Below are 26,932 nucleotides of genomic sequence, written 5' to 3'. Positions count from 1 at the left end.
AGAAATTCTTCATGAACCAAAATGTTCTTTCTCCTTCCGATTTGTAGCAACCGCGTTGGGAAATTGCAAGTGAGATGTGAAGTGAATACGACAGACTGTCGAGTTCTCATAACATAAATATACTTTATGTGATTATGCTACCCTGTTCAACTGACTGAAAAGCACATTAGTAATCTGTGTGCTCTCCACGTTTAAGAGTGCTGTCCACCCATAGGACTCCATCTGTTTGGCAGCCGCTCTGGTCAGGGCACTGTGCGAGCTGTCCAGGGAGCCGTAAAAGTGACAGGCACAATCCCCAGCTCATACAGAAGAGCCAGGAGAGGTGCTGTCATTTCTACCTCCACCGCTTTCCTAGTGGCTTCACTCCTACCTGTTTAAATTCTACAGCTCCTTCAAGAATCATTTCAGACGCCAAATTCCATGTCCCCCTCACAGCTGGACTGAGTCTGTTCTTGGCCTGACCTCCTAGCGTGTTACACGCACTTGTCTGGCTGGGCACGGAACAGGGCCGAGCTGGAACACGAGCGGGACTCTCATGCCTCACGACACCTAAATTCTTTAGGAAAGGACTGTTTCATTGACATCTTGATATCTATCGTGCCACTTTTTACAGAGCCTTCCTCTTTGCTCAAGTAAGTGTGTCAAAGGATCAACATTAACTCCAAAGGGCAACTTTTGGTTTAGTTTTGGTTTTTATTCTGTCCTGCACCGGAAACAAAATCTCCTGGGGCTACGAGAACCTTGATTCTTTCTTAAGAAGAACCAGTTGAAATACCAAAACGTGCTTTTCTTACAAGGACTGAAGCAATTTTAACACTTCTTTTTTATTTATTTTTTCATTTTTAAAATTGTGTGTTTCAAAGTAGCTAGTAAAGCTTGGTTCCTGTTTCCGCACTTCACTCCCGAAAATCCTCCTAAACCTTCAGTGAGATGATGCTGAAGAATATTCAACACACAGAGTGAATTACATTCCAAGTAATAAACTTGGCCAGAATTCTGTGCTTGAAACGAACTTACATCCTGAGAGGCAAACCCATTTCAACTTATAGCATCTTATTCTTAAAAAGAAACAACAACAACAAAAAACCCCAGACATCCAGTTAAACAGGAACATGTGGCACATCATGAGTTAACTAAGTGTTATCTAATAAAAAGTACAGCTATACCTGCCCTGATAATAAACAGACAAGAACTACAGACAGTTAACATATCAACATCCATGTGTTTAATTTTGGTGACATCCATCTATTTAGGCATCTATTTAGCCATCTATTTTTTAAAGATTTTATTTATTTTAAGAGAGAGAAGGGGGTGGGCAGAGGAAGAGGGAGGGAGAGTCTTAAGCAGACTCCACACTGAGTGTGGAGCCCGATGCGGGGTTTAAACTCACGACCCTGAGATCACGACCTCACTGAAACCATGAGTCAGATTCTTAACTAACTATGCAACCCAGGCGCTCCATGCTTACACGATGCTTTGTAAAGTTCATTAAAGAGGCAAATATTTCCCTTCTCTTTCCCTTCTCTTTCCCTCACCAGTTCCTTAGCAAATCCTTATTTTTAGAATACAAAAATAAACTGTCCCTATCTTACCTACCTAATCCCAAAATATTGAGGCCAACTAATGAGGTTGTTATATTGAAACAATATTTCTTCATACAGCAAAAGAAAATATTACCTTGAAAATTTAAAGCAAATCAATTGTTATAGTATTAAATTCCAAGTTCTCATAAAATGAATTGCTGTATTTGATAGGAGTCAAAATGTCAAGACTGACTACATTTAGAGATCCATTCCAAGGAAAACTTTGTAAAACCCTTTATCAAAAGTCATTTGCATGCAAGTAATAGCTACACAAATGAAATGTTTTCTCAGTGGTTTCAAAGTTAAACATCAATGTATGATTGAAACATGTTCTGCTTTGCTGATTATTACAATCATTATGGTATAAAAGGAATTCACAGTGACCATTACATCAGAAATATTATTACAAAGATGAGAATTTCTTGAGGAATAATAATCAAATAAATGGGAGAGCTAACCACTGCAGTTTATTATTAACCCCTAAAGACAAATTCTTACTGTTGTGGGTTTGGTAGTTACAACAGACTTACTAGATAATAAAAATCAAGAGCTCATTAATCTGGTAAGCAGGTTTCCTCTCCTGTTATGATGTGTGAATTAAGTCAGGGAGAACATGGCTCCCTAATGTCCTCCTAGTGTGTTAATATGATATTTGAGACCACTCTTTTTTGTTGTTGTTTTAATGTTGTTTTTATTTGAGTCTAGTTGACACACAATGTTGCATTAATTTCAGGTGTACAGCATAGAGATTCAGCTTCTCTATGCGTCCTGCTGTGCTCACCACAGGTGTAACTACCATCTGTCACCACACAACATTATGACAGTATCACTAACTCTATTGTCTCTGCCAGGTCTTTTATGCCCATGACTTATTCAGTCCGTAACGGAAACCTGTATATTCCACTCCCTTTCATGGATTTTGCCCATCTCTCTAGTCCCTTCCGTCTAGCAACCATCATTTGTTCTCCATAGCTACAGGTCTGATTCTGCTTTTTGTTTCTTCATTCATTTGTTTACTTCGGATTCTGCACATGAATGAAATCAAATGGTATTTGTGTTTCTTGGTCTTATGTCACTTAGTATAATACCCTACGTTCTACGTTGTTGCAAATGGCACAATCTCATCCATTGTTACAGCTGCATAACATTCCCACGTGCTTGTGTGTGTGGACACATCTCCCTAATCCATCCATCTACCAGTGCTACCACTCTTCTTTTAAAGCATTAATTGAAAACATAATACTGATGATGCTTCTCTGATGTCAAATTTCTCTAATATTAAACTCACGTGCAATGCAATCTGTTGGGAGGCCCTTTATATGGCCAACATCATCACTTAACTATCTTCTTCTGCCCATCTCACTGACAGTCCAACCCATCACCCATCTCTCACAGGGACTCTTACAGTGGTCTCTGAGCTGGTATACTTGCTTCTGAGCTGGTATTCTTACTTCCTCTTGTCTCCCCTACAGTGTGTTTCCTACAAAGCAACTAGAAAGGTGCTTTTATTTTTACTTTTATTTTTTTAAAGATTTATTTGACAGACAGAGATCACAAGTAGGCAGAGAAGCAGGAAGAGAGAGAGGAGGAAGCAGGCTCCCTGCTGAGCAGAGAGCCCGATGCGGGGCTTGATCCCAGAACCCTGGGACCATGACCTGAGGCTGAAGGCAGAGGATTTAGCCCACTAAGCCACCCAGGCGCCTCAGGAAGGTGCTTTTAAAAACGTTATGTATCAGATCATGTCACTCCCTGCTCAAAACCACCCAAAGCCTTCCCATAGGAGGTAATGTGCTGGTGAGGCCCTGCAGGGGCCCGGCCCTGCCTACCCTCCCAGCCTCACAGCCACCCCACTCTCACTTACACCATCCGGCCTTTTTATTCCTAGAAGTCACCAATCCCCTCCCAACTCCAGATTTTACTAGAAGCTCTTCTCCCAGACTTTCAGATGTTTGTCCTCCTGCGTCCTCAGGCTTCAGATCAAGGGCATCTCTTGAGGACTGCTCTGGCCACAAGCTGAGAGCAGCCTAGACACAGCCACAGTGACCAAGGGATCCATAAGCATGTCACTCTGCTTCGTTTCCTCAAAGCACTTCTCAGTCTCTGGAATGATCTTCTTTACTAATTGTCAATGCGTTTATTGTGTGTCTCGCACTAGAACTGACCTGCCGCACATCAGGCGTCTGGTTTGTCTTACCACATAACTGTAGCAAAAATGCAGCAGAAGCTCCATAAATAAATACTGTTAATTGAATAAAAAGCCCCAAACTACGTGAGTACACAAGAAAGTTTTATGTTACAAAGTTCCATGTAACATTTGATAAGACAGCAGCATCTCTAGATATTAATTTCAAAAACATGGCTCTATGAAAACTGCTTATTTACTCACCTGGAGCAATTTACTATCAGTAAGTAGCTTAGCAATTATCATCTACGCGTATCAACAGAACCATTATGAAAGTACCACATTGTTTCTTTTGAATTCAGCTGTATGTACAAACACAGCCAAAATAACTAGAAAATTACAAACAAAAAGAGGTCTCTGGGCAGCTAAAGAGAGGTGTCCCAAAATAAGAAATATATGTGAAGGGTAGGACGGATTTGGGAAGGACTGCTTAAAACTCTAGACCTGAGTTTTAGTCTAGAAAGATGACCTAGAAGTCAAAAACTGACCTTCGGGCACCTGGGTGGTTCCGTTGGTCAAGAGACCAATTCTTGATTTCAGCTCAGGTCATCACCTCAGGGTTGTGGGATCAAGCCCTGCACTGGGCTTCATACTGGATGTGGAGCTGCTTAAGATTCTCTCCCTCCCTCTTCCTCGGCCCCTCCCTCCCCGCACGGGCACTCTCTTTCTAAAAACAAACAAACAAAACATAGACTTTCACATTAGAAAGTCATTCACACACACACACACACACAAACAGGGCATCCTTCGTTGAACTTCAGTCCAGTTGAGTGTGGGCTGCATTTAGTGAGCTATTCCCAAAAAGCAGAGCATGGAAAGGGAGGGAAAGTAACTTTACAGAGTAACAGCTGGCAAACACCACCTTGTTCAGGTTACCAAGGTCAGCAAATCAACAAAAAGCCACCTTGACAACTTGTACTCTTGACATTGGTGATAAAAAAGTGTACTTCACCTCGCTCCCAAAACCCATAAACCCAGACTAATGGCGAGAAAACACCAGGCAGACTCAAATGCAGGAACATTCCACAAAATACCTAGCCAGCATTCCTCAAAACTGTCAAGGTTTTCAAGAACAAGGAAAATTTAAGCAACTATCAGACTAAGGAGACCATAAAGGACATGATGACTAAATGTAATATGGATCCTGGAAGAGGAAAAAGGACATGAGGGAAAAACTAGGGAAATCTGAATCGAATGTGGACATCAGGTAATAATTCAACAATACTGTCTCCTCAGTTTGGATAGCTGTACCACTGTAATGTAAGAAGTTTACCAGTGTGTCATTTATGAGAACTCTGCACTATCGTTGCAACTTTTTCAGTAAGTCTAAACTATTCTAAATTAAAAGTTTATTTAAAAAAACAAGCCAACTCTGAGTTGAATGATCTCTATGATATATTTACTGATGTACTGTATACATCATGGAATCATCTCTGCATTAAAAAGACTATATGTGGGGGCAACTGGCTGGCTTGGTCAGTAGAGCATGTGGCTTTTTTTCTTTTTTTTAAGATTTTTATTTATTTGACAGAGAGAGAGAGCACAAGCAGGGGGAGAAGCAGGCAGAGGGAGAGGGAGAAGCAGGCTCCTTGCTGAGCAGGGAGCCCGATGCGGGACTCGATCCCGGGACCCTTGGGATCATGACCTGAGCTGAAGGCAGTCGCTTAACGGACTGAGCCAACCAGGCGCCCCCAGCATATGGCTCTTGATCTCTGGGGCATCATGAGTTTAAGCCCCATGTAGGGTGTATAGCTTACTTTAAGGGAAAAAAAAAAGACTGTGTGTATATGTAAGTAAACTGGTAACGATATGCATAAAAATCTCCCTTTAAAGATAAATTTAGGGGCGCCTGGGTGGCTCAGTGGGTTAAGCCACTGCCTTCAGCTCAGGTCATGATCCCAGAGTCCTGGGATCGAGTCCCGCATCAGGCTCTCTGCTCAGCGGGGAGCCTGCTTCCTTCTCTCTCTCTCTCTACCTGCCTCTGCCTACTTGTGATCTCTCTCTGTCAAATAAATAAATAAATTCAAAAAAAAAATATTTAAAGATAAATTTAGGCACACCCAGGTGGCTTAGTCAGGTCTTGATCTCAGGATCCTGGGATCGAGCCCCACATCAGGCTCCTTGCTCAGCAGGGGGTCTGCTTCCTGCTTCTTCTCTCCCTTTACCTCTCCCCCCACCTTGTGCGCTCATGCTCTTTCTCTCTCTCTTTTCTCAAATAAATAAATAAAACCTTTGAAAGAAAAAAGGATAAATCTATGACTTTTATATATAACACATTGCCTCTGGGAAGGAAAACTGGGTGACGGGGATAAAAGAAAACAAAAGTGATTTACTTTTCACCATCTATACACTTCTACATCATTAAGATTTTATAAAATGTTCATGTACTTTCTAGTCAAAAAATAAGTTAAAATGTCCATGATGTCGTCCCCCAGCCGTGGACCGGTGAGCCCTAAAGGATCGCTGTTGTTCATGTAAATATGGTTCTTTGAAATGAGAAAGCTTTATGGCCCCCACAACAAACCTGGAGAGCTTAATAGTAGTAACTTATGCTGGAGGGTCAGTAACAGCACTAACACAGGGCGCCCTGTGTGTAGGCATGACTCGAAGCGTTACACACCCATGAACCCACGGATCCCTACGAGATCCGCACTGTTAACTGCACAAAAGATGTCCCATATGACTACTAGCATTACTCATTTATGAGCTGGGAATTTTCCCTTGGCCTCTCATGCAGGTTGTGTAGATAAAATCTCTCCACTTAAACTATGGCTTTATTTCTTCTGCTCCTTCAAAAATATAATGGAAAACTGGCAAAGGGCCTAGCCATTTGGCATCTTCCGTGAAGATTTACCACTCTAGTCTACTGAGGATTAGGTCACAAGGACAGTACACATGCTTGAAACTCATGTGTCTCTGCTACGACACATGCTTTATATAGTTTAAACTACACGTGCTACCTGGACTATCCCCAAGGATTCTAATCCCAGAGACTTTATCGTCTGAAAAGAACGTATCATCATGTATTATTACTATATCTAGTATCATCACGTATTATTACTATACCTATTAATATAAGTATTAATATATATTTTACTGTTTTTAAGAAAATCACTTTTGTGAACATTATAATTATAATTATAATTATAGAACCACATGGGTCTGCGGACAGACTCCAAGAGAAAGTATATTTTCATTGGCATCTAACCGAAATCTAGCATCTCCTTGCATTATAAATATAGGCATGATACAAGCCACAGAGTTGTTTTTTTTTTTAAGATTTTACTTATTTATTTGATGGAGAGAGACACAGGCAGAAGAGAAGAAACACAAGCAGGGGGAGTGGGAAGAGGGAGAAGCAGGCTCCCCGCTGAGCAGGGAGCCCGGTATGGGGCTTAATCCCAGGACCCTGGGACCATGACCACAGCCAAAGGCAGATGCTTAATGACTGAGCCACCCAGGTCCCCAAGCCACAGAGTATTAACAGTCCCTGCGACTCTGTCACCAATAGAAATAATGATTCCTTTTCTATCACTCTATAGTTAGGCAGATATGCTATTGCTTAAGCACATCATGATTACAAAACTACAGCTGGTGTTAAGCCAGCTACTAGATTGTATGACCTAATGCATTAATAAGTATATCTATTACTTTATCATAATTTTTTATCTTGGATGACTACCTTAATAGAATTAGTCCCTCATATCTTACGTATTTAAAATTTTCTTTTTGAAAAGGGATCTGTCAGTTGGCCAAAGGGTCTTAAAAAAAAAAAAGGCCAGTGGGAGAATGTAGCTTGTGACAGAATGCATGTGCCCCACCTGTCTTCAAACCCTTGAAGGCACTACTCAGGAAGCACTTGTGGGTTGAGCAAATGAAAAAATCAGCATTCCTCAGCACCGGTTTATGGTTTGACTTAAAATAGTTCACTCGCCACTCTTGTACAAAGAGCTCAAAGGGAGTGTGGAAACTAAGATGGGAAATCAGGCCTCTTTCCAACAGTCATTGCCACTTTATACGCAAAACCCCAGCAGCGACAGAGGCCCAAACTGGAACCCCACTCACTTGCAGAGGGCACAGATGGTAAAGATAAACTCATCCTGACGGGGCTCTGTGAGCCTGACCTCACGCAACGAAATGCTAAATACGGACTTTAAAAAGATAAAAAGCAAAGCTTTCTTCCCACCGTAGGCCCAATTATAAGGAGGAAATACAAACAGTAATGCTTATATGCAAATGTCATGTCCCTGAAGTTCAGAAACATTTGTATCGGTTCTAATGTTCTGTGTCATGTCTACAAATAATTTACATAGAGAGTCATGTGCAGGAAAAAAAAAAATTGCTAAGTGCTATTTTAAAGCATAAAAGTTAAGAGACTGCTGCAAGGAAATGTTGATTCCCATAAGAAATTTCATCAAATGTGTTACTAAAATCCATACCCAGTGGCTACAGAATTCTATGACTCACCAGCATAGTAAAATCATCAGGAAGAAAACAGGTTTAATTTTACATGAGTTTTTCCTACTGAAATCAGATTGGCTCCAAATTATCACCACTTCTTAGTCATCGCGAGGTATCAGTTCAATAACCCAGACTGCAGAGCTTTCAGATATCAATATCGAACTCATTGAGATGCAGTTTCTATAATCCATCTTTTCTCCTTTGGGACCCTGGCAGAAGATCTGTATTATTTTAGTCTTCCTATCTCCCCTTCTCTACTTGCATGAGTATTATGAACAGTCCTGAGACAGACACATCCCTTGGCCTCACTCAATAAACAATCCAATTATCAATGGATAATTGAAAACACAAACATTGATTATAAGCATTTACCCAAACATTTATTTAAAAGCTAGTTCGTTCGTATTTGAAAGACAAAAATCTGTATAGGTCAAGAAGGATTTACATAGAAGATGGTTCCAGAAAATTTGGTCAGAATAATCCTGATTACAAAGGTTTAAATGGTCTTCTATTCAGAGATGACTTTCAGGGACAAGAGAGTTGAAGAACTGCAGATTCAAAGCCCCCGATGTAGGTCAGAAAAGTACACAATATATGGAGACCAGAAGCAGAAGAATACAAAGCTACATGGATGCTTTCTTACTCAAAGAGTGGTTGAAGCTGTATTTGATTCCACCATGTTTTTAGTAAGAGCTACTTTATCTGCTTCAAGGCCTAATTTCAACACCTACTGCCTGGGAGGTGGCGTTCACCTTTTCATCTTGCAAGATCAAAAAAAAAAAAAAAAAAAAAAAAAGTCTTCAACAAACAAAGTTTCTTTAGAAAAGACATTTCCACAAATAAAAATTCCCCAAAGGATGTAAATACACAATCCCCAAAACAAGGGCAGACAGAAAAAAATAAATAAGTAAAATACATATTCGAAAGAAAATACTGTCTCTCCTTTGATTGCTGGCTTGTGACAAAGCTTGTGAACTCCTCTCCTGGTTGCATAGCAACCGTGGAAGCAGCAGATCCAGCCTGTAAGAAATTTCCATGCCAGCGCTGTGGAAACAGGAGCTAACTACTCAGTCTATTTGTCAAGGTTACCTGTATTTGCAAAGGGGGGGGGGGGAGAAGATAAAATAATGCTCCTGAGGTGTATAGAACCAAAGATCTGGAAGGATGTTCTCAATGCTTTGAACACCTCTACAATAATTCCTCACCAACGAGGCTCTGTGGAGGAAACTCCCATATGGGAAAGAAAGGCTCCAAACCTGTAGGAAGTGTGCCTTATCACTGAAACAACATAACCAAGCTCCACAAAACTAAATCACTAAATTCAAGAGTTAGAAGGTAGGGGGCCTGGGTGGCTCAGTTGTTAAGCGTCTGCCTTCGACTCTGGGCATGATCCTAGGGTCCTGGGATGGAGCCGCACATAGGGCTCCCTGCTCGGTGGGAAACCTGCTTCTCCTCTCTCACTCCTGCTTGTGTTCCCTCTTTCACTGTGTCTCTCTGCGTCAAATAAATAGTTCTTTTTTTCCAAGAAACACATTAACATAACTTGAATTCGGGTGCACCAGGGTGGCTCAGTTGGTTAAGTATGTGCTTTCCACTCAGGTCATGATCTCAGAGTCCTGGGATTGAGTCCCACCTCAGGCTCCCTGCTTGGTGGGGAGTCTGCTTCCCCCTCTACCCCTGGCCATGCTTCTGCTCACCCTCTCACTCTTGCTCTCTCAAAAAAGTAACTAAAATCTTTTTTAAAAAATTAAACTTGAGTTCTTTTTCTATCTTCCATTCTTGAATGTGGCTGAGCACAGCACTGGACAAGTCTCTAAAATGAGCAATTCATTTCCATAGAGATTCGTCTTAAAGCTTGAGCCTGGTAAACATAATCAGTAAACTTACTGGCATCAGCACAACTGATAGGCTCAGACCAGCTTTCAGTTCGTCCCCATCCAGGTTCCACACAGGAAAAAATAAATGACCTACATTAAGAAACCTGACGAGTCCAAACAAAAATGCTCTTACAGAGAAAGAGGAGACATACATAGAATGACTCATACGCATTGGTGAACCAGTGTTACTTTCTTTACACTTAGTTATAGACTCTATCCATTAATGTTTAATGCCCAGCCCACCAACGATCAGGGCTTGACTGCTTCTCACAAGGAAATAACCTGAACGGGGGCACATGGTCCTTCTTGTGAGTGACCTGGAGAGTGGGACAGTGGAAGAAGCACGGAGCCACGGGCCAGGCTCTTGTCACAAGTAGCTCAGCTATGGGACTTTGTGCCAGTCAGGTCAGTGAGCTGCCATTTCCACTTCTATAGACTTATATTAAGAGCTCTGATGCCCACTTCATAAGGATGATCTAAAAATCAAATAATGTCCAATAAAGGAACAGAAAACACATACAAACTTCTGAGTACTCTTTCTGACTTTATGCAACACTTTCTGCTTCCTCAAGTCATGTTAGAAGGGTATCACACTGGTGCTGATTGTCTATAAAGAAGTGCTTAGGGAAATTCAGATGCAGCTTTATCATTAGACTTTAAACTAGCAGAAAATTCAGTTCTAGCTGTTGATGGGCAGCAATACGGACAACTGGTAAAGGAGCATAAAAAATGACAGTCATTCTTCAGTTCCTTCTATTTCCCAACTTTAAAAAATGATGCATTTCCTAGATTTTTGATGATTGAATTAAGACAAAAGCACAACTGTCAAGTAATGAACATTTTCTTTTGGAACACTGATAAGAGTGCCAAAGTAAAGATAATGTTAGAGTTTTTGATTAATGAAATTAATAGATCTCATGAGATGCTTTAGAAAAAGTACACATCATCTTTTATAAAAATGTCTATTTCTGTAGAGAGAAAGTTCTTCTCTTATTTGGTGATTAAAAATATTTACTTTTTCGTTAAAAAGTATACCTTGCATATAAACTTATTCATCTGTTGACTTAAAAGTAAAAGAACAGTAATTTTAATTTTAGATACCAGACAGTATCTAATTGCTGATTAATTTACAATGAAAGCTTGCTAGACTTATACTCATTAACTGTTAACATTTGAGCACATTTAAAATTATCTGTAGAAACGGTTGCACTTACTTAATAAGGCAGATGGGACAGGCAAGTTTTTATCAGGAGCACAGAATTCACAGAAGAAAGAAAAAGAATGTGAGATGAACCCAAACCTCTTCCCCAGCCAAGAAGTGTTTTTTCTATGGCTGTTAGCATTGACCTACCGCGTTAGTCATTTTTGTTTCCTGCATAATTTCAAAAGCATCACCTATGCTGATAAATGTGCTGGAATCATCGATCGCTAAGTCTAGCAAAATGTGCCTCTCAACGCACTGAACCCCAGATCCGGCAGGAAGAACACTTGTGCAGAACAGATGTATGGAATGCACCCAACTAGTTGTTGTATATTGAGTTCAAGTCTTATCTCATGCAGAGGTATCAGGGAAATGAGAGAGTTTAAACCTTTATTTAAAATAGAACAGATACGAACTATAAAGGGAAGACAGTTTCGATGGGAGGAAAGGCTTATTTAATCAGTCTTCCCTCTATATACATGCATTCACTAAAGGCAAGAACTAGAAAGAAAGAAAGAAAGAAAGGAAGGAAGGAAGGAAGGAAGGAAGGAAGGAAGGAAGGAAGAAAGAAAGAAAGAAAGAAAGAAAGAAAGAAAGAAAGAAAGAAAAGCATTACTTTCCAGGTCAAGACGCGGAGAACTAATATTTACTCGATGATGCTCTATGCTAGGCACTGTACTGGGTGTTATAAACAATGGCAGGTACAGCCTCCGCTTTACAGATGGATAACCAGAGAACCCCAAGAGGTAAAGGGACTTGTCAGGGACAAGTGAGAGATGGGCCTACAATTTAAGACTGCACCTACCATATTAAGGAGGGCATCATATATTGTGATACGGTGTTATACACAGCTAATGAGTTGTTGAACACAACATCAAAAACTAATGATGTACTATATGCTAACTGGACACTTAAAAAAAAAGAAAAAAGCCTGCACCCATCAGACTCTTAAGCTTACCTACTTTTCCTTCTACCACACACTTCCTCCCTTTCTAATATAAAAAAAAGAAAAAAAAAATCTACGAAAGGCTGAATCCAGCCCAGAATACCCAAATCATTGCAAAAGGCTGCCTATCGAATCCTGGAAACTTTCTGCTAAAGAGCAACATATTTACACGCCAGAAGGTTTTAGCATATGTCCTATCTATATCATTTCCAAGTACCTATCAGCAGAGCGCTTAGGAATCCTGACAGGGCTGACATCTTAACTGCTGCCTCTTTTCTCAGGAGGTTATACATGCGTCAAATTATAGCTGGATATTCAAAACACTGGATCCGAGTTGAAATAAATAAGTGAAATAAATAACTGTCACCAATATGGCTTTACTAGTCACAAAGCAAATCTAGCAAATGTTAACATTTTGGGAGGTGGGAGGCAGGTTAAAAGTCAGAAAGCCAAGATAAACAGAGAAGACCAAGGCAGTACCCCAAGGCAGAGGGCAGAGAGACGGAGGACTCTTGGCTGAGAAGGAAACTTGCCTTCCAGGGTTATTCCTGCCAGCAAGCAGCTACCTGCTGTTCTCCTGGGTGTGCACGGCCAGGGTCAACACTAGAAACGGGGAAATCTCTGAACAATTTTTCCAGTCTCCCTTATTCATAAAGGAATGTAGCAGCAGACTGAATAGCCCTGGAAAGAGCATGATTTGGGGGATCAATTGCACCTGGGTTCAGATCAGAACTCTGTTTACCAACTGCTTTGAGCTGCAGTTTCCCATCTATAAATTGGGGGAAATCCAACTGGCCTCACAGAGTCCTTGGAGAATCAAATGAGTTAAAATCATATAGCACATAATGGCCATTCAATAAATGTGAGCTCCTTCCCCTTTACTGCACTATTTGAAGTGATTATCAGCAGAGTGGCTATAGGCTCAAAACAAAAACCAGAGAGGCGCCTGGGAGACTCTGCTGGTTAAGTAGCTGCCTTCAGCTCAGGTCATGATTCCAGAGTCCTGGGATCGAGCCCCGCATTGGGGTTCCTGCTCAGCAGAGAGGCTGCTTCTCTCTCCCTCTGCCTGCCGCTCTGCTTACTTGTGCTCTCTATCCCTCTGTCAAATAAATAAATAAAATCTTAAGAAAACAAACTTTATTTAAAAAAAAAAAAAAGACAAACCACAGTCAGCTACATCAGGAAGTCTTTTTCTCTTCTGTGAAACTAAGAAAAATACATGTCTATCTTTCTTTCTCTCTGGCCTGAGACAGAATCACTTTGTATTCCAATAACCTCTCGAGTTGGGAGCTACAGACTGAGCAGTGGGGTACCCATTACGCTCCATTGAGAAGAAAGAAACCCATCATTGTAGCTTAGAGTAAACAGTATTTAGCACACTGAAGCTCCTCCCCAGGTCTTCCCCCTGGGATGAATTAGCAGAGTAACTCCTAACGAGAGGCTCAGCAGGGAACTGGAATTATGGAGACTTTTTCGAGCTCTCACTTACATCATGTTATATATATATTATACAAAGAGTGTGTATATGTGGGCACGTATGTACACTTGTCTACACATTCATGCCACATACAATAACATCTATAGACATATATTTAGTGACAACACACAGATTAGATAGATCAACATACACCATCAAAGGCCAAAACAAGACGAACATTGTCAAATCCTGTCCATCTATTTTGATCCAACTTCTAGAGTATCACAAATGGGCACGGAGGGGGTGAGACGTGGGCCGCCAGGGCAGTATCCACAGGAAGAAACCGGGATCATCTTGCCATTAGATTTTAAAGCATCATTTCCTAGCCCCATCACCAATCTCTTGCCTACTGCTTTATTACTACACTATTAAAATGTCTAGTCCTCACAATTTTCTGGGTTTTAGCCTCATTCCCTCTGAACCTACTCCGTAGAAGATAGGCTCCTACTCCGTAGAAGATAGTATCACGAGCTGAGGAAAAGGAAAGAAAGGGCATCTGCCTGCTGCTGATGGGGACATTAAACATCTCTCAAACATGTATAATGTAGCAGGAATTTGGGGGAATGGCGCATTCTCATTTCCTTTTCATAAAAACTCTATGAGGTACACACTTGCTGCTACTGCCCGTCAGAAATGAGAAAGTTGAGGAATACAAGTCAAGCATCTTGTTCACAATTCCTAACTAGCAGGTCTGCCAGACACCAACCACGAGGTCTTCTGTCCTCCAGAAAGAGGTGGCTCGTGAACAGGAACTCTAGCATTAGTCAAGTTAGGGCCACATCTTTCAATATCAAGAAGAAAGCTGGGGCACCTGGATGGCTCAGTGGGTTAAACCTCTGCCTTCGGCGCAGGTCATGATCTCAGGGTCCTGGGATCAAGCCCTGCATCGGGCTCTCTGCTCAGTGGGGAGCCTGCTTCCTCCTCCTCTCTTTCTCTCTGCCTGCCTCTCTACCTACTTGAGACTGAAATAAATAATATCTTTTAAAAAAAAAAAAGAAGAAGAAGAGAGCCGTAGAGCAAGAATTTACCTTAGAATTCCAGGATACTAATGTGAGTTCTAGAGACTCCGTGAAGACATGTTCATACATGAAACCTTTTCAGATGTGATCATAGATTTGGATGTGATACGAATAAATCCATAAAAAAAAAAAAAACAAAGTCTGTCACAAAGGGGAATTCCAAGAGAGTTTTAAAAAACAAACAAAAAACAGGGGCACCTGGGTGGCTCAGTTGGTTGAGCAGCTGTCTTCGGCTCGGGTCGTGATCCCAAAATCCCGGGATTGAGTCCCACATCGGGCTCCCAGCTCCACAGGGAGTCTGCGTCTCCCTCTGACCTTCTCCCCTCTCATGCTCTCTCTCACTCTCTCTCTCAAATAAATAAATAAAAATATTTAAAAAAACAAACAGGGGTGCCTGGATGGCTCAGTGGATTAAATAAAGCCTCTGCTTTCGGCTCAGGTCATGATCACAGGGTGCTGGGATCGAGCCCCGCATCAGGCTCTCTGCTCAGCAGGGAACCTGCTTCCCTTCCTCTCTCTGCCTGCCTCTCTGCCTACTTGTGATCTCTGTCAAATAAATTTAAAAAAAAAAATTTTTTTAAAACAAACAAAAAACACCACAGTGAAATAATATGACAGTGTCCCACCACATGGCATCTCCTCCACCTGCCTCAAAGGAGACTCATATACACTGATTCCTTATCATACTGTGACCCACAATCGTATCCAACTTAATATGAAGCACATCTATACCAGAATGATCTCCTTAGCTGAAAATTCAAAGCCCCCAAAGTGACTCTCGCCTACCTTTTCAGCCAAATTTACCACTTTTTGATTTTTGGTTTTCAGATCAAAAATACAATCTGAAACTGTATCCAAGCATGTTTTCTAAAAATTACCATATTTGAAAAACAATTCTACAAATAAGAGTTCCACCATAGTTGCCAAATAAATATGTCTGCTAAATTTTTACATTAAACTCTGCAAGCTAAACATAAGAAAAATAAAAGTCAAAAGAACTCTATAAAAATATTTGCCCTTGAAATAAAGCTAAAGGACTAATAATATTAATACATAAAAAACTTTCATAAATTGATGAGAAAAATATGAATACCCTTATAAAATATTGCCCAACGACATGGAGAGGCAATTTCTAAAAGAAGATGTTAAACAATAAACAGACCACAATCAGATGCCTGGGAGAAAACACTGTGATATCAGACTTCATTTCTGAGATTCTAAACAACTTTGTACTCGTACTGAAAAACAGAAGAAAAATTGAAAAATTATATTTTCTCTTGAGTAGGACGAGAGTAGCATTTTCTGAGAACATGACATTCACAATATTTGGTTATGAATCTTTTGCTCTGCTGAGCCAGGATTCTAAGCTCATGGGTTCAAACTGGGTCCTACTTGTATGTGACAACTATACATGAGTGAACCAATAACTTGTCATCGTAAGATGATTTCTAATATATGGAAACTGTATACTTCCGTAAATACTCTGAATAAGTGATATTCTTTAATCTTCCCGATCCACACCCCCCAACTGTCTCACACGCTCTTACTTGCATTCCTAACACACGTTTTTTTTTTTTTTTAAGATTTTATTTATTTATCAGAGAGGGGGGGTGGAGAGTGAGTACAGGCAGACAGAATGGCAGGCAGAGGCAGAGGGAGAAGCAGGCTCCCTGCCGAGCAAGGAGCCCGATGCGGGACTTGATCCCAGGACGCTGGGATCATGACCTGAGCCGAAGGCAGCGTCTTAATCCACTGAGCCACCCAGGCGTCCCCTAACACACGTTTTAAAGGGCCCGCAATAACATTATTCCCTTTAGAACAGAAATCAAAGCAAACACGTCTTCCTTGAATGCCAAGGAAATGTGTTTAAGGACTGATATTCCCAAATGAAAATGGGAGTCTTCTCTTCCTACAGACCACACGCCTTCTAAAAGCGGCCCACTTGAGGGAGCAGAGAGGAAAGCGTGTCGTCAGATCAGTCCTGAGGCTAAGGGAAGCGACAGACCATGAGGCCAGCACACTCTCACATCTGACTCTGATATAAGCCAGTCTCCTCACGTAAAGCCCTTCAGGGCAGCATCGTGCCTGCACTGTGGCAGCGCTGATTTATTCTGAAGGCAGAAAGAAAACAAACTTTGGCAAGGCACAGCAAACATCCAAGTATTTTTAGTCAGCCTCGTGGTAACCCACACCCTTAAACTGGGCATGAGTCAATTCTGAGAGATCTTAGAATTGTGTCATCGGGATTCAGACTTTGCCTGACACAATGCGGCATTGTTCCTGATTACTCATATTCCAGAGTTCAAAGACAAAAGAATTCTATCAGAGAGGCTTGTGCTTTCCTTCAGCTCCTCTATGAAGTAAATCGAACGTTCTGACAGCACACCTATCTCCAGATGTCAAGTCACTCTTACAAACATCTAAATCAAAGGCTTGTCTAGGCAAGTCTTCAGTGTACGATATTGAAAAAGTGACCTTGCTTTCTTTAAATGCTGCCCATTCAATTCACATTCTATAAAAAACACATAATCAAAGTGGTGGAGGAAAACAAAGAAAGAATCAGATACCAGAATTTAAAAAATGGGTTTCCTTTCACTTGTACTGATGCTCTTCTCATTAAACTCAGAATTCTTCCAAGCCACCCTTCAACTAGCGCATGATGAAGTCATTATCTCCTCAATCTTAAATATCTTTAATATTTTAAGTGGGTGAGAGGAATCAATCACAAAAATTCAGAAGAAGGATTCTGTGTTCCCTCCTGAGGCCCCAGACATCCCCTTGCTGGCAAAGTGGGTTGGACCATTAACTGACTGGAGACAGAGGAGCTGGAGTGGGTGCCAAGTAGCGAGGGATCTCTTTAAAGTTCAGATCTCTGACTTCTGGTATGTTCTTTGAAACTGTGACAGGAGAGAAAGGAGGCAAACTAAGCTGATGGGCCAGTGAGGGTTCCAACGAGCCAAGGCAGTTGAGTTTATATCCAAACTGAAAAGAGGCCATGAGGCACTCCCAAGATACCAAAAATGTAAATCAGAAGAAACCTTTCATTCTGGGTAAAAAAAATGCAACAACTCCCAGGCTCTTTTTGCCCCCAATCAGTTTTACTCACTTACCTAACTGAATTCCTGTGGCATTGGAGCCTTTAGGGAAATCATTTCAGCCTGGCAATGCCAGTGCCTCAAGACTTCTGATGTCATGGTACAAAGTCAAAACTTCAGGAAAGACAGTATTTAAGCTCCATATAAAACCCTGCTACAGAAGGTAGCATAAGCACATTCTGGAAGGTGTTTAAACGGATAAAGGCTTGGTAAAGGAGGTTGGTTTGTGCACAAATAGATAAGACAGAATAACAAAGTCCTAAATTTACACATGAATGGTTGTTTCATTCTCGTATAAGTTTCAAAAAAAAAAAAAAACTAAAACATTTCAATGTCGAAATACGACAACATGTATTTTTTTTTTAAAGATTTTATTTATTTATTTGACAAACAGAGATTACAAGTAGGCAGAGAGGCAGGCAGAGAGAGAGGGGAGGAAGCAGGCTCCCCACCGAGCAGAGAGCCCGATGTGGGACTTGATCCCAGCACCCTGGGATCATGACCTGAGCCGAAGGCAGAGGCTTAACCCACTGAGCCACCCAGGCACCCCTCTTAAGATTTTTATTTACCCAACTATATAAATTGAGAATTTGGGGTGAGAGCTAGAAAAATCCCATCTTAGCTTTGAAATTATGAAGACCTCTGCTCAACTAACTAGATTACTAACTAAATCTTGGTCCAATTATTCAACATATGATTCTATTTTTTAACTTTAGAAAACAAAGATAGTCATACTTTTGCCCCTCAAAATTATTGGAAAAGAAAATATACCTGAAAAATACAAACTTTCTTTAAGAGGTGAGACATAATACAGGTAAGAAGGAATTATCAATAGGATTCCAATGAATTTTGTTTTCATTTGTTACCAGTGACACAAATAACACTTACTGGCAACATTACGAAATCCTGCCGAGCTGATGATATGATGAGAAACGCCTACCAAACCAATGTGAAAATCTCAAAAGACTACATTATCATTTTTATGAGTAGTTCGTGACAAAAAATCAGTATTATTCTACCATTTCACTGCATAACAACAACAACAAAAAAAAAAAAACATCATTTAAGAAGATGATCCAAGTGTATCTGCATTTCAAAGGATAAGGGTAATGACATGTTAGAACAGTAAAATAACTAAAGGTTCCATAGATGGGAGAAAGTTATAATTGTTTAGCCACATAAAGTAGCTGGTATTAGACAATTTCTGACATTCCAAATGGCAATTATGCATAACCCACCCTAATAAAATCTATACATAAAGGAACAAAAGTCACCTTAGGAAAAACAATAAGCCATAATAACATGAATTGTATCATTTGACCTTTTTTTTTAAAGTACTTTTATTTTTTTTTCAAATTTTATTTATTTCTTTGACAGAGAGATAGAGAGCACAAGTAGACAGAGCAGTAGGCAGAGAGAGAGAGGGAGAAGCAGGCTCCCCACTGAGCAGGGAGCCCAAAGGGTGACTCGATCCCAGGACCCTTGGCATCATGACCTGAGCCAAAGGCAGTCACGTAACTGACTGAGCCACCCAGGTGCTCCTCATTTGACCTTTTTTCAAGCTCTTATTATGTCACCAAGTAAAATGTTTTCTCTCCCCACAAACCTATGAGAGAAGGGCCATTACTAACCTATTTTCAGGTGAGGAAATCGAAGCACAGAGCGATGCCGTATACTGCCCAAGCGCATGGAGCCAAGTCGGGTTGACGTTCAAATGCCTATCCTAACCCTTCCTTCAGTCTGGCTGTTGCAAAGAACAGATACTTCCCAGACTAAAAGCTGGAAGACAGTGGCTATTAAGCATATGGAAAGATGAGGGCTGGGAACTGCAGGAAGATGGGGAGAGGACAGGGAGAGAGTTGTAGCATTTGCCCGTCACTGTACAGAGGAAGGAGAAAAAAAGGCAGCCTGCGGGGCCTACTGAGCAGAGCTCCCCTCAAGGTCAGACGGAGGCACTAGGTTATCACAGCTAAAAGACTTCCACTATTATAATCATCAAACAGGCTCTCCTAATTCCAGATCAAGAAGCATTTGATCATAATTAAACGTCCACTCAGTCTTTTCAGACGGAGAATGTGCTACAGAACTGAGCCAAGCATTTGGTTTTCATGGCATTATAAATGGAGAAAGTGACATTGCATCAGTCTCCAGGGGACAGGGTCACTCTTGGATGCCATAAAAGCAAATCTCCAACTGCACAGCTGAGGACCAGATGTGGCACACAATTAACACCCCCAAGGTACCATTCTACCATCAGCACGCGGCCAGGCGACCAGGTGGCCCCACGAGGCAAAACCATAAAAGCTTTCAAAATGTTCTCTAATTTAAAATTTTAAAAGGTTAAAAAATAGCATCTGATATATAATTCACTTAAGTCCATGTTTATAATTATAACAAAGAAGGAAAATAAAAAATATAGATATAGATATAGATATAGATATAGATATATAGATATCTATAGATATAGATATATGGTCTTCAGTGTCAATTTTTTTTTACCTTTCTGGAGCTCCGTGAATAATGGAATCCATAGTCACCCTAGAAACAAAGAAATGAATTTCAGCAAACATGAAAGAATTTCATATTTACTGTGACAATAGTTTACAAATGATTATTATGAATGGACTTAAAAACTCAGGAAGTGCCTTAAAAGGTACACAAAGTAAAACAAAGGAAATGTAATGGGCCATAGAGAACAAAGGAACATGCGGGAAATGTTCATACAACTAATGCCATAAAGAAAAGCACACCAAGTCAAAGGCACCAATAATCTGAATAACATTTTTATAAAAATAAAGTTGTGTCAAATACATAAAAAGTGTGAACCTGAACTGGAAAGGAATATGCCCATGAGATACAATTTCAATGGGGTAACAAATATACTGTGAAAACAGTCTTTCCTGTGTGAAAATGTTGGCACAGGAAAAACACTTTCTCCTACCATTTCTCTTCACAGCTATTATGAGAAACCAATGTTCTCTCTCAAACTTCATTTCCCAAATATTGTTTACCAAAGGCCAGAATAACAAAGCAGATAAAAGCCAAACGCCAGATTCTACAAGAGATGACGTGGTTCCTCTCAAACTCTTCCAGCCTCAAAAGAGAAAACTACAGACCTACTGTGAGGGCAGGCACACCAAGACCAAGCACAAGGCTGACGTTTGCTTGTACAAAATGCTAACTTCATTTCTGTCAGGAGAAAATGCATTTAGCTCATTTCCTGTTAGGATACAGTAACATGTGCAAGATGCAAATTATTCCAACTGGTATCAAAGATTAAATATATAGAATGTGAGGAAAGGAACATTGTACTTTGTATCTTTAGCTATAATAAGGCTTACGTATCAGTTAATGCTACCAAAAGCTAGACAAATTGATGTCACAGGAATTAGTCTTACCAATTTTTTTTTTTGACCTCTCAAGTTCCATGACAAGGAAGGTTTTTTTTATTTATTTGACAGATAGAGATCACAAGTAGGCAGAGAGGCAGGCAGAGAGAGAGGAGGAAGCAGGCTCCCTGCTGAGCAGAGAGCCCGATGCGATGCGGGGCTCATCCCAGAACCCTGAGATCATGACCTGAGCCAAAGGCAGAGGCTTAACCCACTGAGCCACCCAGGTGCCCCACTCTTACCAATTTTTTAAAATTCGAATCAAATCATAAAGAATTAAACCTGAAATCTAACATTCCTGAGGTTCCAATAAAGGAAAGTGGGAAATTCACATTTCTAAAACCTTACTTTATTCCCAGCCATATTTCCATATTTAATCTTCACAACTTCTAAAACAGTGACCTCAATAACTTTTTATAATCATAAAAGCACTATGCATTTATAATAGAAAATATGCAAAATACAGAAAATAAAAACCAATCATGATCACACCACTTTGCACAGAATTGATATCTTTTGCCGTTCCCTTTCAATATACACAGACATATGCACAGGGTCTTCTAAACAAGATTAGGATTATACACAAATTCCCTTAGCAGTGAAACATTTTTACCTTGGAGTGTCTTCGAAACTCAGTCCTCACAGTTACATCCTAATTTTCACATTGGCATGACACCATTTGTTCAAACGTTTCTTAATATTTATTTAAGGTGTGCCATTTTTCTATTTATCTAGTCCATCTAACAATACAATACTATCCTTGCACAAAAATCTTATTGTATCTGCTAGTTTCCTTAAGTGAAATTCACCAAAATGGAATTTCTGAAGAAACGGCATAAGCTTTTTCCATGGAACGTGTCCATAGTTTGCCCACCGAAAGAACAAAAATCAATACTGGCACACTATAGTTTATTGTGTCTTGCAGATACTGTTTTTTGTTGTTGTGGTGGTGGTTTTGGGTTTTTTTTGTTTTGTTTACAAGTTGAAGGTTTGTGGCAACCTTTTTCCAACATGCTTCCAACAGCATTTGCCCATTTGGGACTTGGCATCGCACCTTTATAATCGTTATACTATTTCAAACTTTTTCATTATTATTATTATATTTGCCATAGTGATTTGTGATCAGTAATATGGGGGCACCGTGAACTCTGCCCAAACAAAGACAGTAACCTAATTGAGAAATGTTCTGACTGCTCCACGAAGGAGCCTCCCCTGACCCCCTGGTGCCTCCATCTCTCTCCCTCTCCTCAAGCCTCCCTACTCCTTTAAGTTCCAACAATACTGATATTATGACAATTAATAACCCTAAAATTCCCCTAACTGTTCAAGTGAAAGGAAGAATCACAGGCCTCTCACTTTAAATCCAAACCAAGAAATGACAGAGGTTAGCCAGGAAGCCATGTCAAAAGCTGAAATGGGCTGAAAACTAGGCTTCCTATAGCGCGTTGTGAATGCAAAGGAAAAGTTCTTGAAGGAAATTTAAAGTACTACTCAAGTGAACACACGAATGATAAGAAAGGGAAACAGACTTATTGCTGATACAGAAAAAATCTCAGTGGTCTGATAGATCAAACCAGTCAAAACATCCCCTTACACCAAAGCCTAATCCAGAGCCAGACCCTGACTCTCTTCAGTTCCATGATGGCTGAGGGAGGTGAGGAAGCTGCCCAAGAAAAGTCTGAAGCCGGCAGAGGTTGATTCATGAGCTTCAAGGGAACAAGCCGTCTCCAGAACATACAAACACAAGGGGACACAGCAGGTGGTAATACAGAAGCGATAGCAAGTCATCCAGGAGATCTTGCTAAGACAACAATGCAGGTGGCCACACTCCACAAGAGATTTGCACGGCAGACAAACAACAGCCTTCTAGTGGAAGAAGACGTCATCTAGGACTTTCATAGCCACGCAGAAGGCAATGTCTGGATTCAAAGCTTCCACAACAGGCTGACTCTCCTGTTAGAGCCTAACACAGCTGGTGACTTCAAGTTGAAGCCAATGCTCACTGACTCTTCATTCTGAAAATCCCAGGGCCCTTCAGAATTACACTCAGTCTTCTCTGCATAGGCTCTGAAAGTGCAACAACAAAGCCTGAAGGACAGCACGTTTGTTTACAACACGGTTTACTGAATATTTTAAGCCCACTGCTGAGACCTACTGCTCAGAAAAAAGGTAAAAGGTTCCGTTCAAAATATTACTGCTCACTTACCATGTACCTGGTCACCCAAGAGCTCTGCTGAGATGCATAACAAGATTAATGTTTTTCAGTGGCTAACACACCATCCATTCTGCAGTCCATGGATCAAAGTGTAATTCTGATTTTCAAGTCTCATTATTTAAGAAATTGATTTCATGGGGCGCCTGCGTGGCTCAGTCAGTGAAGGGTCTGCCTTCGGCTCAGGTCAGGATCCCAGGGTCCTGAGATTGAGCCCGCAATGGGGCTCCTTGCTCAGCGGGGAGCCTGCTTCTCCCTCTCCCGCTGCCCCTCCCCCCAGCCATGCACACACTCACTCACTCTCTCTCAAAATAAATAAATGACATCTTTAAAAAAAGAAAGACACTTCATAAGGCTATTGGGGCCATAGATGGGGATTCTTCTGATCTGGGCAAAATCAGCACAAAACCGTCCAGAAAAGACTCCCCACTCTAGATGCTATTCAGAGTATTCACAATCCATGGTAAGAGGACAAAACAGCAACATCCACAGGAGTTTGGTAGAAGTAGATTCCAACCCTCACAGATGACTTCCAGGGGTTCGATACTTCCACGGAGGAAGAAACTGCAGGTGTGGTGGAAAGAGCAAGAGAACCAGAATTAGAAATGGAGCCTGGAGATGGGACGGCGGGGCTGCTCAGTAAGTCAGTGGCTGGAGACCACATTCAGGGCTGTCTGTCTTCCTCTTACCATCTGTCCGTTCTTGTGCTCACAGGATAAATCTGATAGTACACATACCATTCGGTAGGAAAAGTATCTCCGATTACTTCATCAAAATCGCCTTGGCTGTTCCCACCATGACCAAACTTACAAGGATGAGGAGTTGCTTCTTATGGATGAGCAAAGAAAGTGCTTTCTGGAGATGGAATCCATTCCTGCTGGAGATGCTGCGAAGACGGTTGCAATGTCAACACAGGACTGAGAATGTTACGTACTTAGTTGATAACGCAGGGACAGTGTCAGAGAGCACAGAATCCAATTCTGAACGAAGTTCTACTGTGGTTAAAATGCTGTCAAACAGCATCACAGCTACAGAGAAATGGTTCATGAAAGGAAGAGTCAATCGATGCAGCAAACTTCACTGTCATCTTAAGAAATTGCCACCGTCACCCCAACCTTCAGCAACCACCACGCTGATCAGCAGCCATAACAACAAGGCAAGACCCTCCATCAGCACAAAAGATTACAACTCACTGAAAGCTCAGATGACGGTTAGCATTTTTAGCAATAAAGTAATTTTTAATTAAGGTATATATATTTTTTAACTTAATGCTACTATACACTTAATATACTGCAGTATTGGGTAAACATAACTTTTATATGCACTGGGAAAGCAAAAAATTAATATGATTTGTTTTACTGCAATATTTACTTCATTGTGGTGATCTGGAACCAAAACTGCAATATATCTGAGATATGTCTACGGACTGCCTACCAAAAAGACAATTAGCTGTGTATATCAGGTCCTATTTCTCAAATGCACCTTAACAATTTCATAAAATTCTTTTTACTTCACAGTGAAAATGGTATCTACTTTTACTTTTAGGTATTTTTTCTTATTAGTGCTTCTGAGCAATTAAAAAAATTTATGGTAATTCTCCTATTTATTGCCTTTGACCGTTTTTACTTAGGACATTTGAGGTTTTTTTTTATTGATTTGTAAGAGCTCTTTGCACAATAAAGATATTAATCATTTGTGTATCTTAGTTGTATATTTTCATTCGCCTTCCTAGTCTTATTTGCATTCAGGTTTGGTTTATACTGGCTTTTGATGCACAGAAGTTTAAATTTTATGCAAACTTATCAATCATTTCTTCTGTGGTTTCTTCCACAGTTTCTATGCTTAGAAAGTTCTTCCTCAGTCCAACTGCAATTAAATAGCCCTGCAACCACCTCCCCCCTGCACCAGCTTTTACCCTTTCGATCCATGTACAATTTTTGGAGGTATGGTAAGATGAGTACTTAATGTGATTCCTGACAACCGCCTCCCTCAGCCTTTTCTCCAGCACCACTGGTTAAAATCATTCACTCCTTCATGGCTCATTTGTGTAATATTCACTTTGAAAGCAATTGCTTTGAGGTATAACCTTTGCTCTAATGTCAGTTTGGCACCTGGGTCAGTTGTTGGTTTTTTTTTTAAAGATTTTATTTATTTATTTGACAGAGAGAGATCACAAGTAGGCAGAGAGGCAGGCAGAGAGAGAGAGGAGGAAGCAGGCTCCCTGCTGAGCAGAGAGCCTGATGCGGGGCTCGATCCCAGGACCCTGGGATCATGACCTGAGCTGAAGGCAGACCCTTAACCGACTGAGCCACCCAGGCGCCCCTGGGTCAGTTTTTTTTTTTAAACTACTCTAAACCTTAGTTTCCTTATTTGTAAAAGGGGTATCATAATACCCATCTTACAGTTTTGTGGTAAGGATTAAACAACAATTTACCGAAAACAGTTTAGTGCCCACTATAGCATTTTAGCTCATTAAGTCAGTGGCTGGACACCAGATTCAGGGCTGTCTGTCGTCTTCTTACCATCTGTCTATTCTTGTGCTCACAGGGTAAATTTGATAGTACACGTAACATTCGGCAGGAAAAGCATCTCCAACTACTTCATTAAAACCGCCCTGGCTCTTCCCACCTGTCTGTTTTTACATAGGACCACGTCAATCTTCATTTCAGTTATTCTTAGGATAGTCTTACCTTTCCACAATCATCTCTCTCTCACTTGCTTTTTTTAGCACACACATTACACAGGCCAAAACTTCCAAAACAATGTTTAAAAGTAAGGGCGAACGTAGATATCCTTGCCTTTTAATGGATTAAAATACTAAAGATTCTAGAGTCTCATCATTGAATTTGATGTTGGTCATGGGTTTAAACCAATCTTTATAATACTGAAGACTTTATAGTACTGAAGCCTTTACGATACTGTTTTTTGACATTATTTTTATTTCCATCCACAGAGGAAAATGAATTTTTCTTAAAGATTTTATTTATTTACTTATTTGACAGAGCAACACAGCACAAGCAAGGGGAGCGGCAAGCAAAGGAAGGGAGAGGGCGAAGTAGACTCTGCTGAGCAGGGAGCCTGACACGGGGCTCGATTGCAAGACCTTGGGATCATGACCTAGGCGAAGGCAGCTGCATAACCAACTGAGCCACCCAGTGCCTGGAGGAAAATGAATTTTGAAGAGGTAACATGAGCTACCCAAAGTCATACAGTGAACACATGGGCCCTGAATGCAAGCCCAAGTTGTCTGGTTCCATTTTTATCTCCCTCTGCAACAATGCTGCCACCCTATAATACAGTCAGTCTTCAAACCAGTCATTTGTGTTCCGGCGGTTTTTTAAAGGTTTTATTTATTTGAGATGGGAAGGCAGAAGAGAACATGAAAGAGAGCATGGGCTGGGGGGAGGGGTAGAGGGAGAAGCAGGCTCCCCGCTGAGCAGGGAGCCTGATGTGGGGCTCTATCCCAGGGCCCTGGGATCCTGACCCAAAG

The 26,932-nt window shown here is 40.8% G+C and overlaps 1 protein-coding gene across 1 annotated transcript in view; it reads right to left on the bottom strand.

Moving 5' to 3' along the window:
* The window catches only part of ANK3 (ankyrin 3), a 671,415-nt gene that overhangs the window by 536,457 nt on the left and 108,026 nt on the right, over window positions 1-26,932 (bottom strand). The window contains exon 2 of the mRNA XM_045069902.1: window positions 20,341-20,379. Within this exon, the coding sequence (XP_044925837.1) occupies window positions 20,341-20,379 (39 nt within the window). The remainder of the gene's footprint in view (window positions 1-20,340; window positions 20,380-26,932) is intronic.

The sequence above is a fragment of the Mustela putorius genome, unplaced genomic scaffold (genome assembly GCF_011764305.1).
Source record: "Mustela putorius furo isolate JIRA1106 unplaced genomic scaffold, ASM1176430v1.1 tig00003949_pilon_pilon_pilon, whole genome shotgun sequence".
Taxonomy (NCBI): domain Eukaryota; kingdom Metazoa; phylum Chordata; class Mammalia; order Carnivora; family Mustelidae; genus Mustela; species Mustela putorius.
Note: the sequence above shows the minus strand (reverse complement) of the source record. Positions and strands in the feature narration are given on the sequence as shown.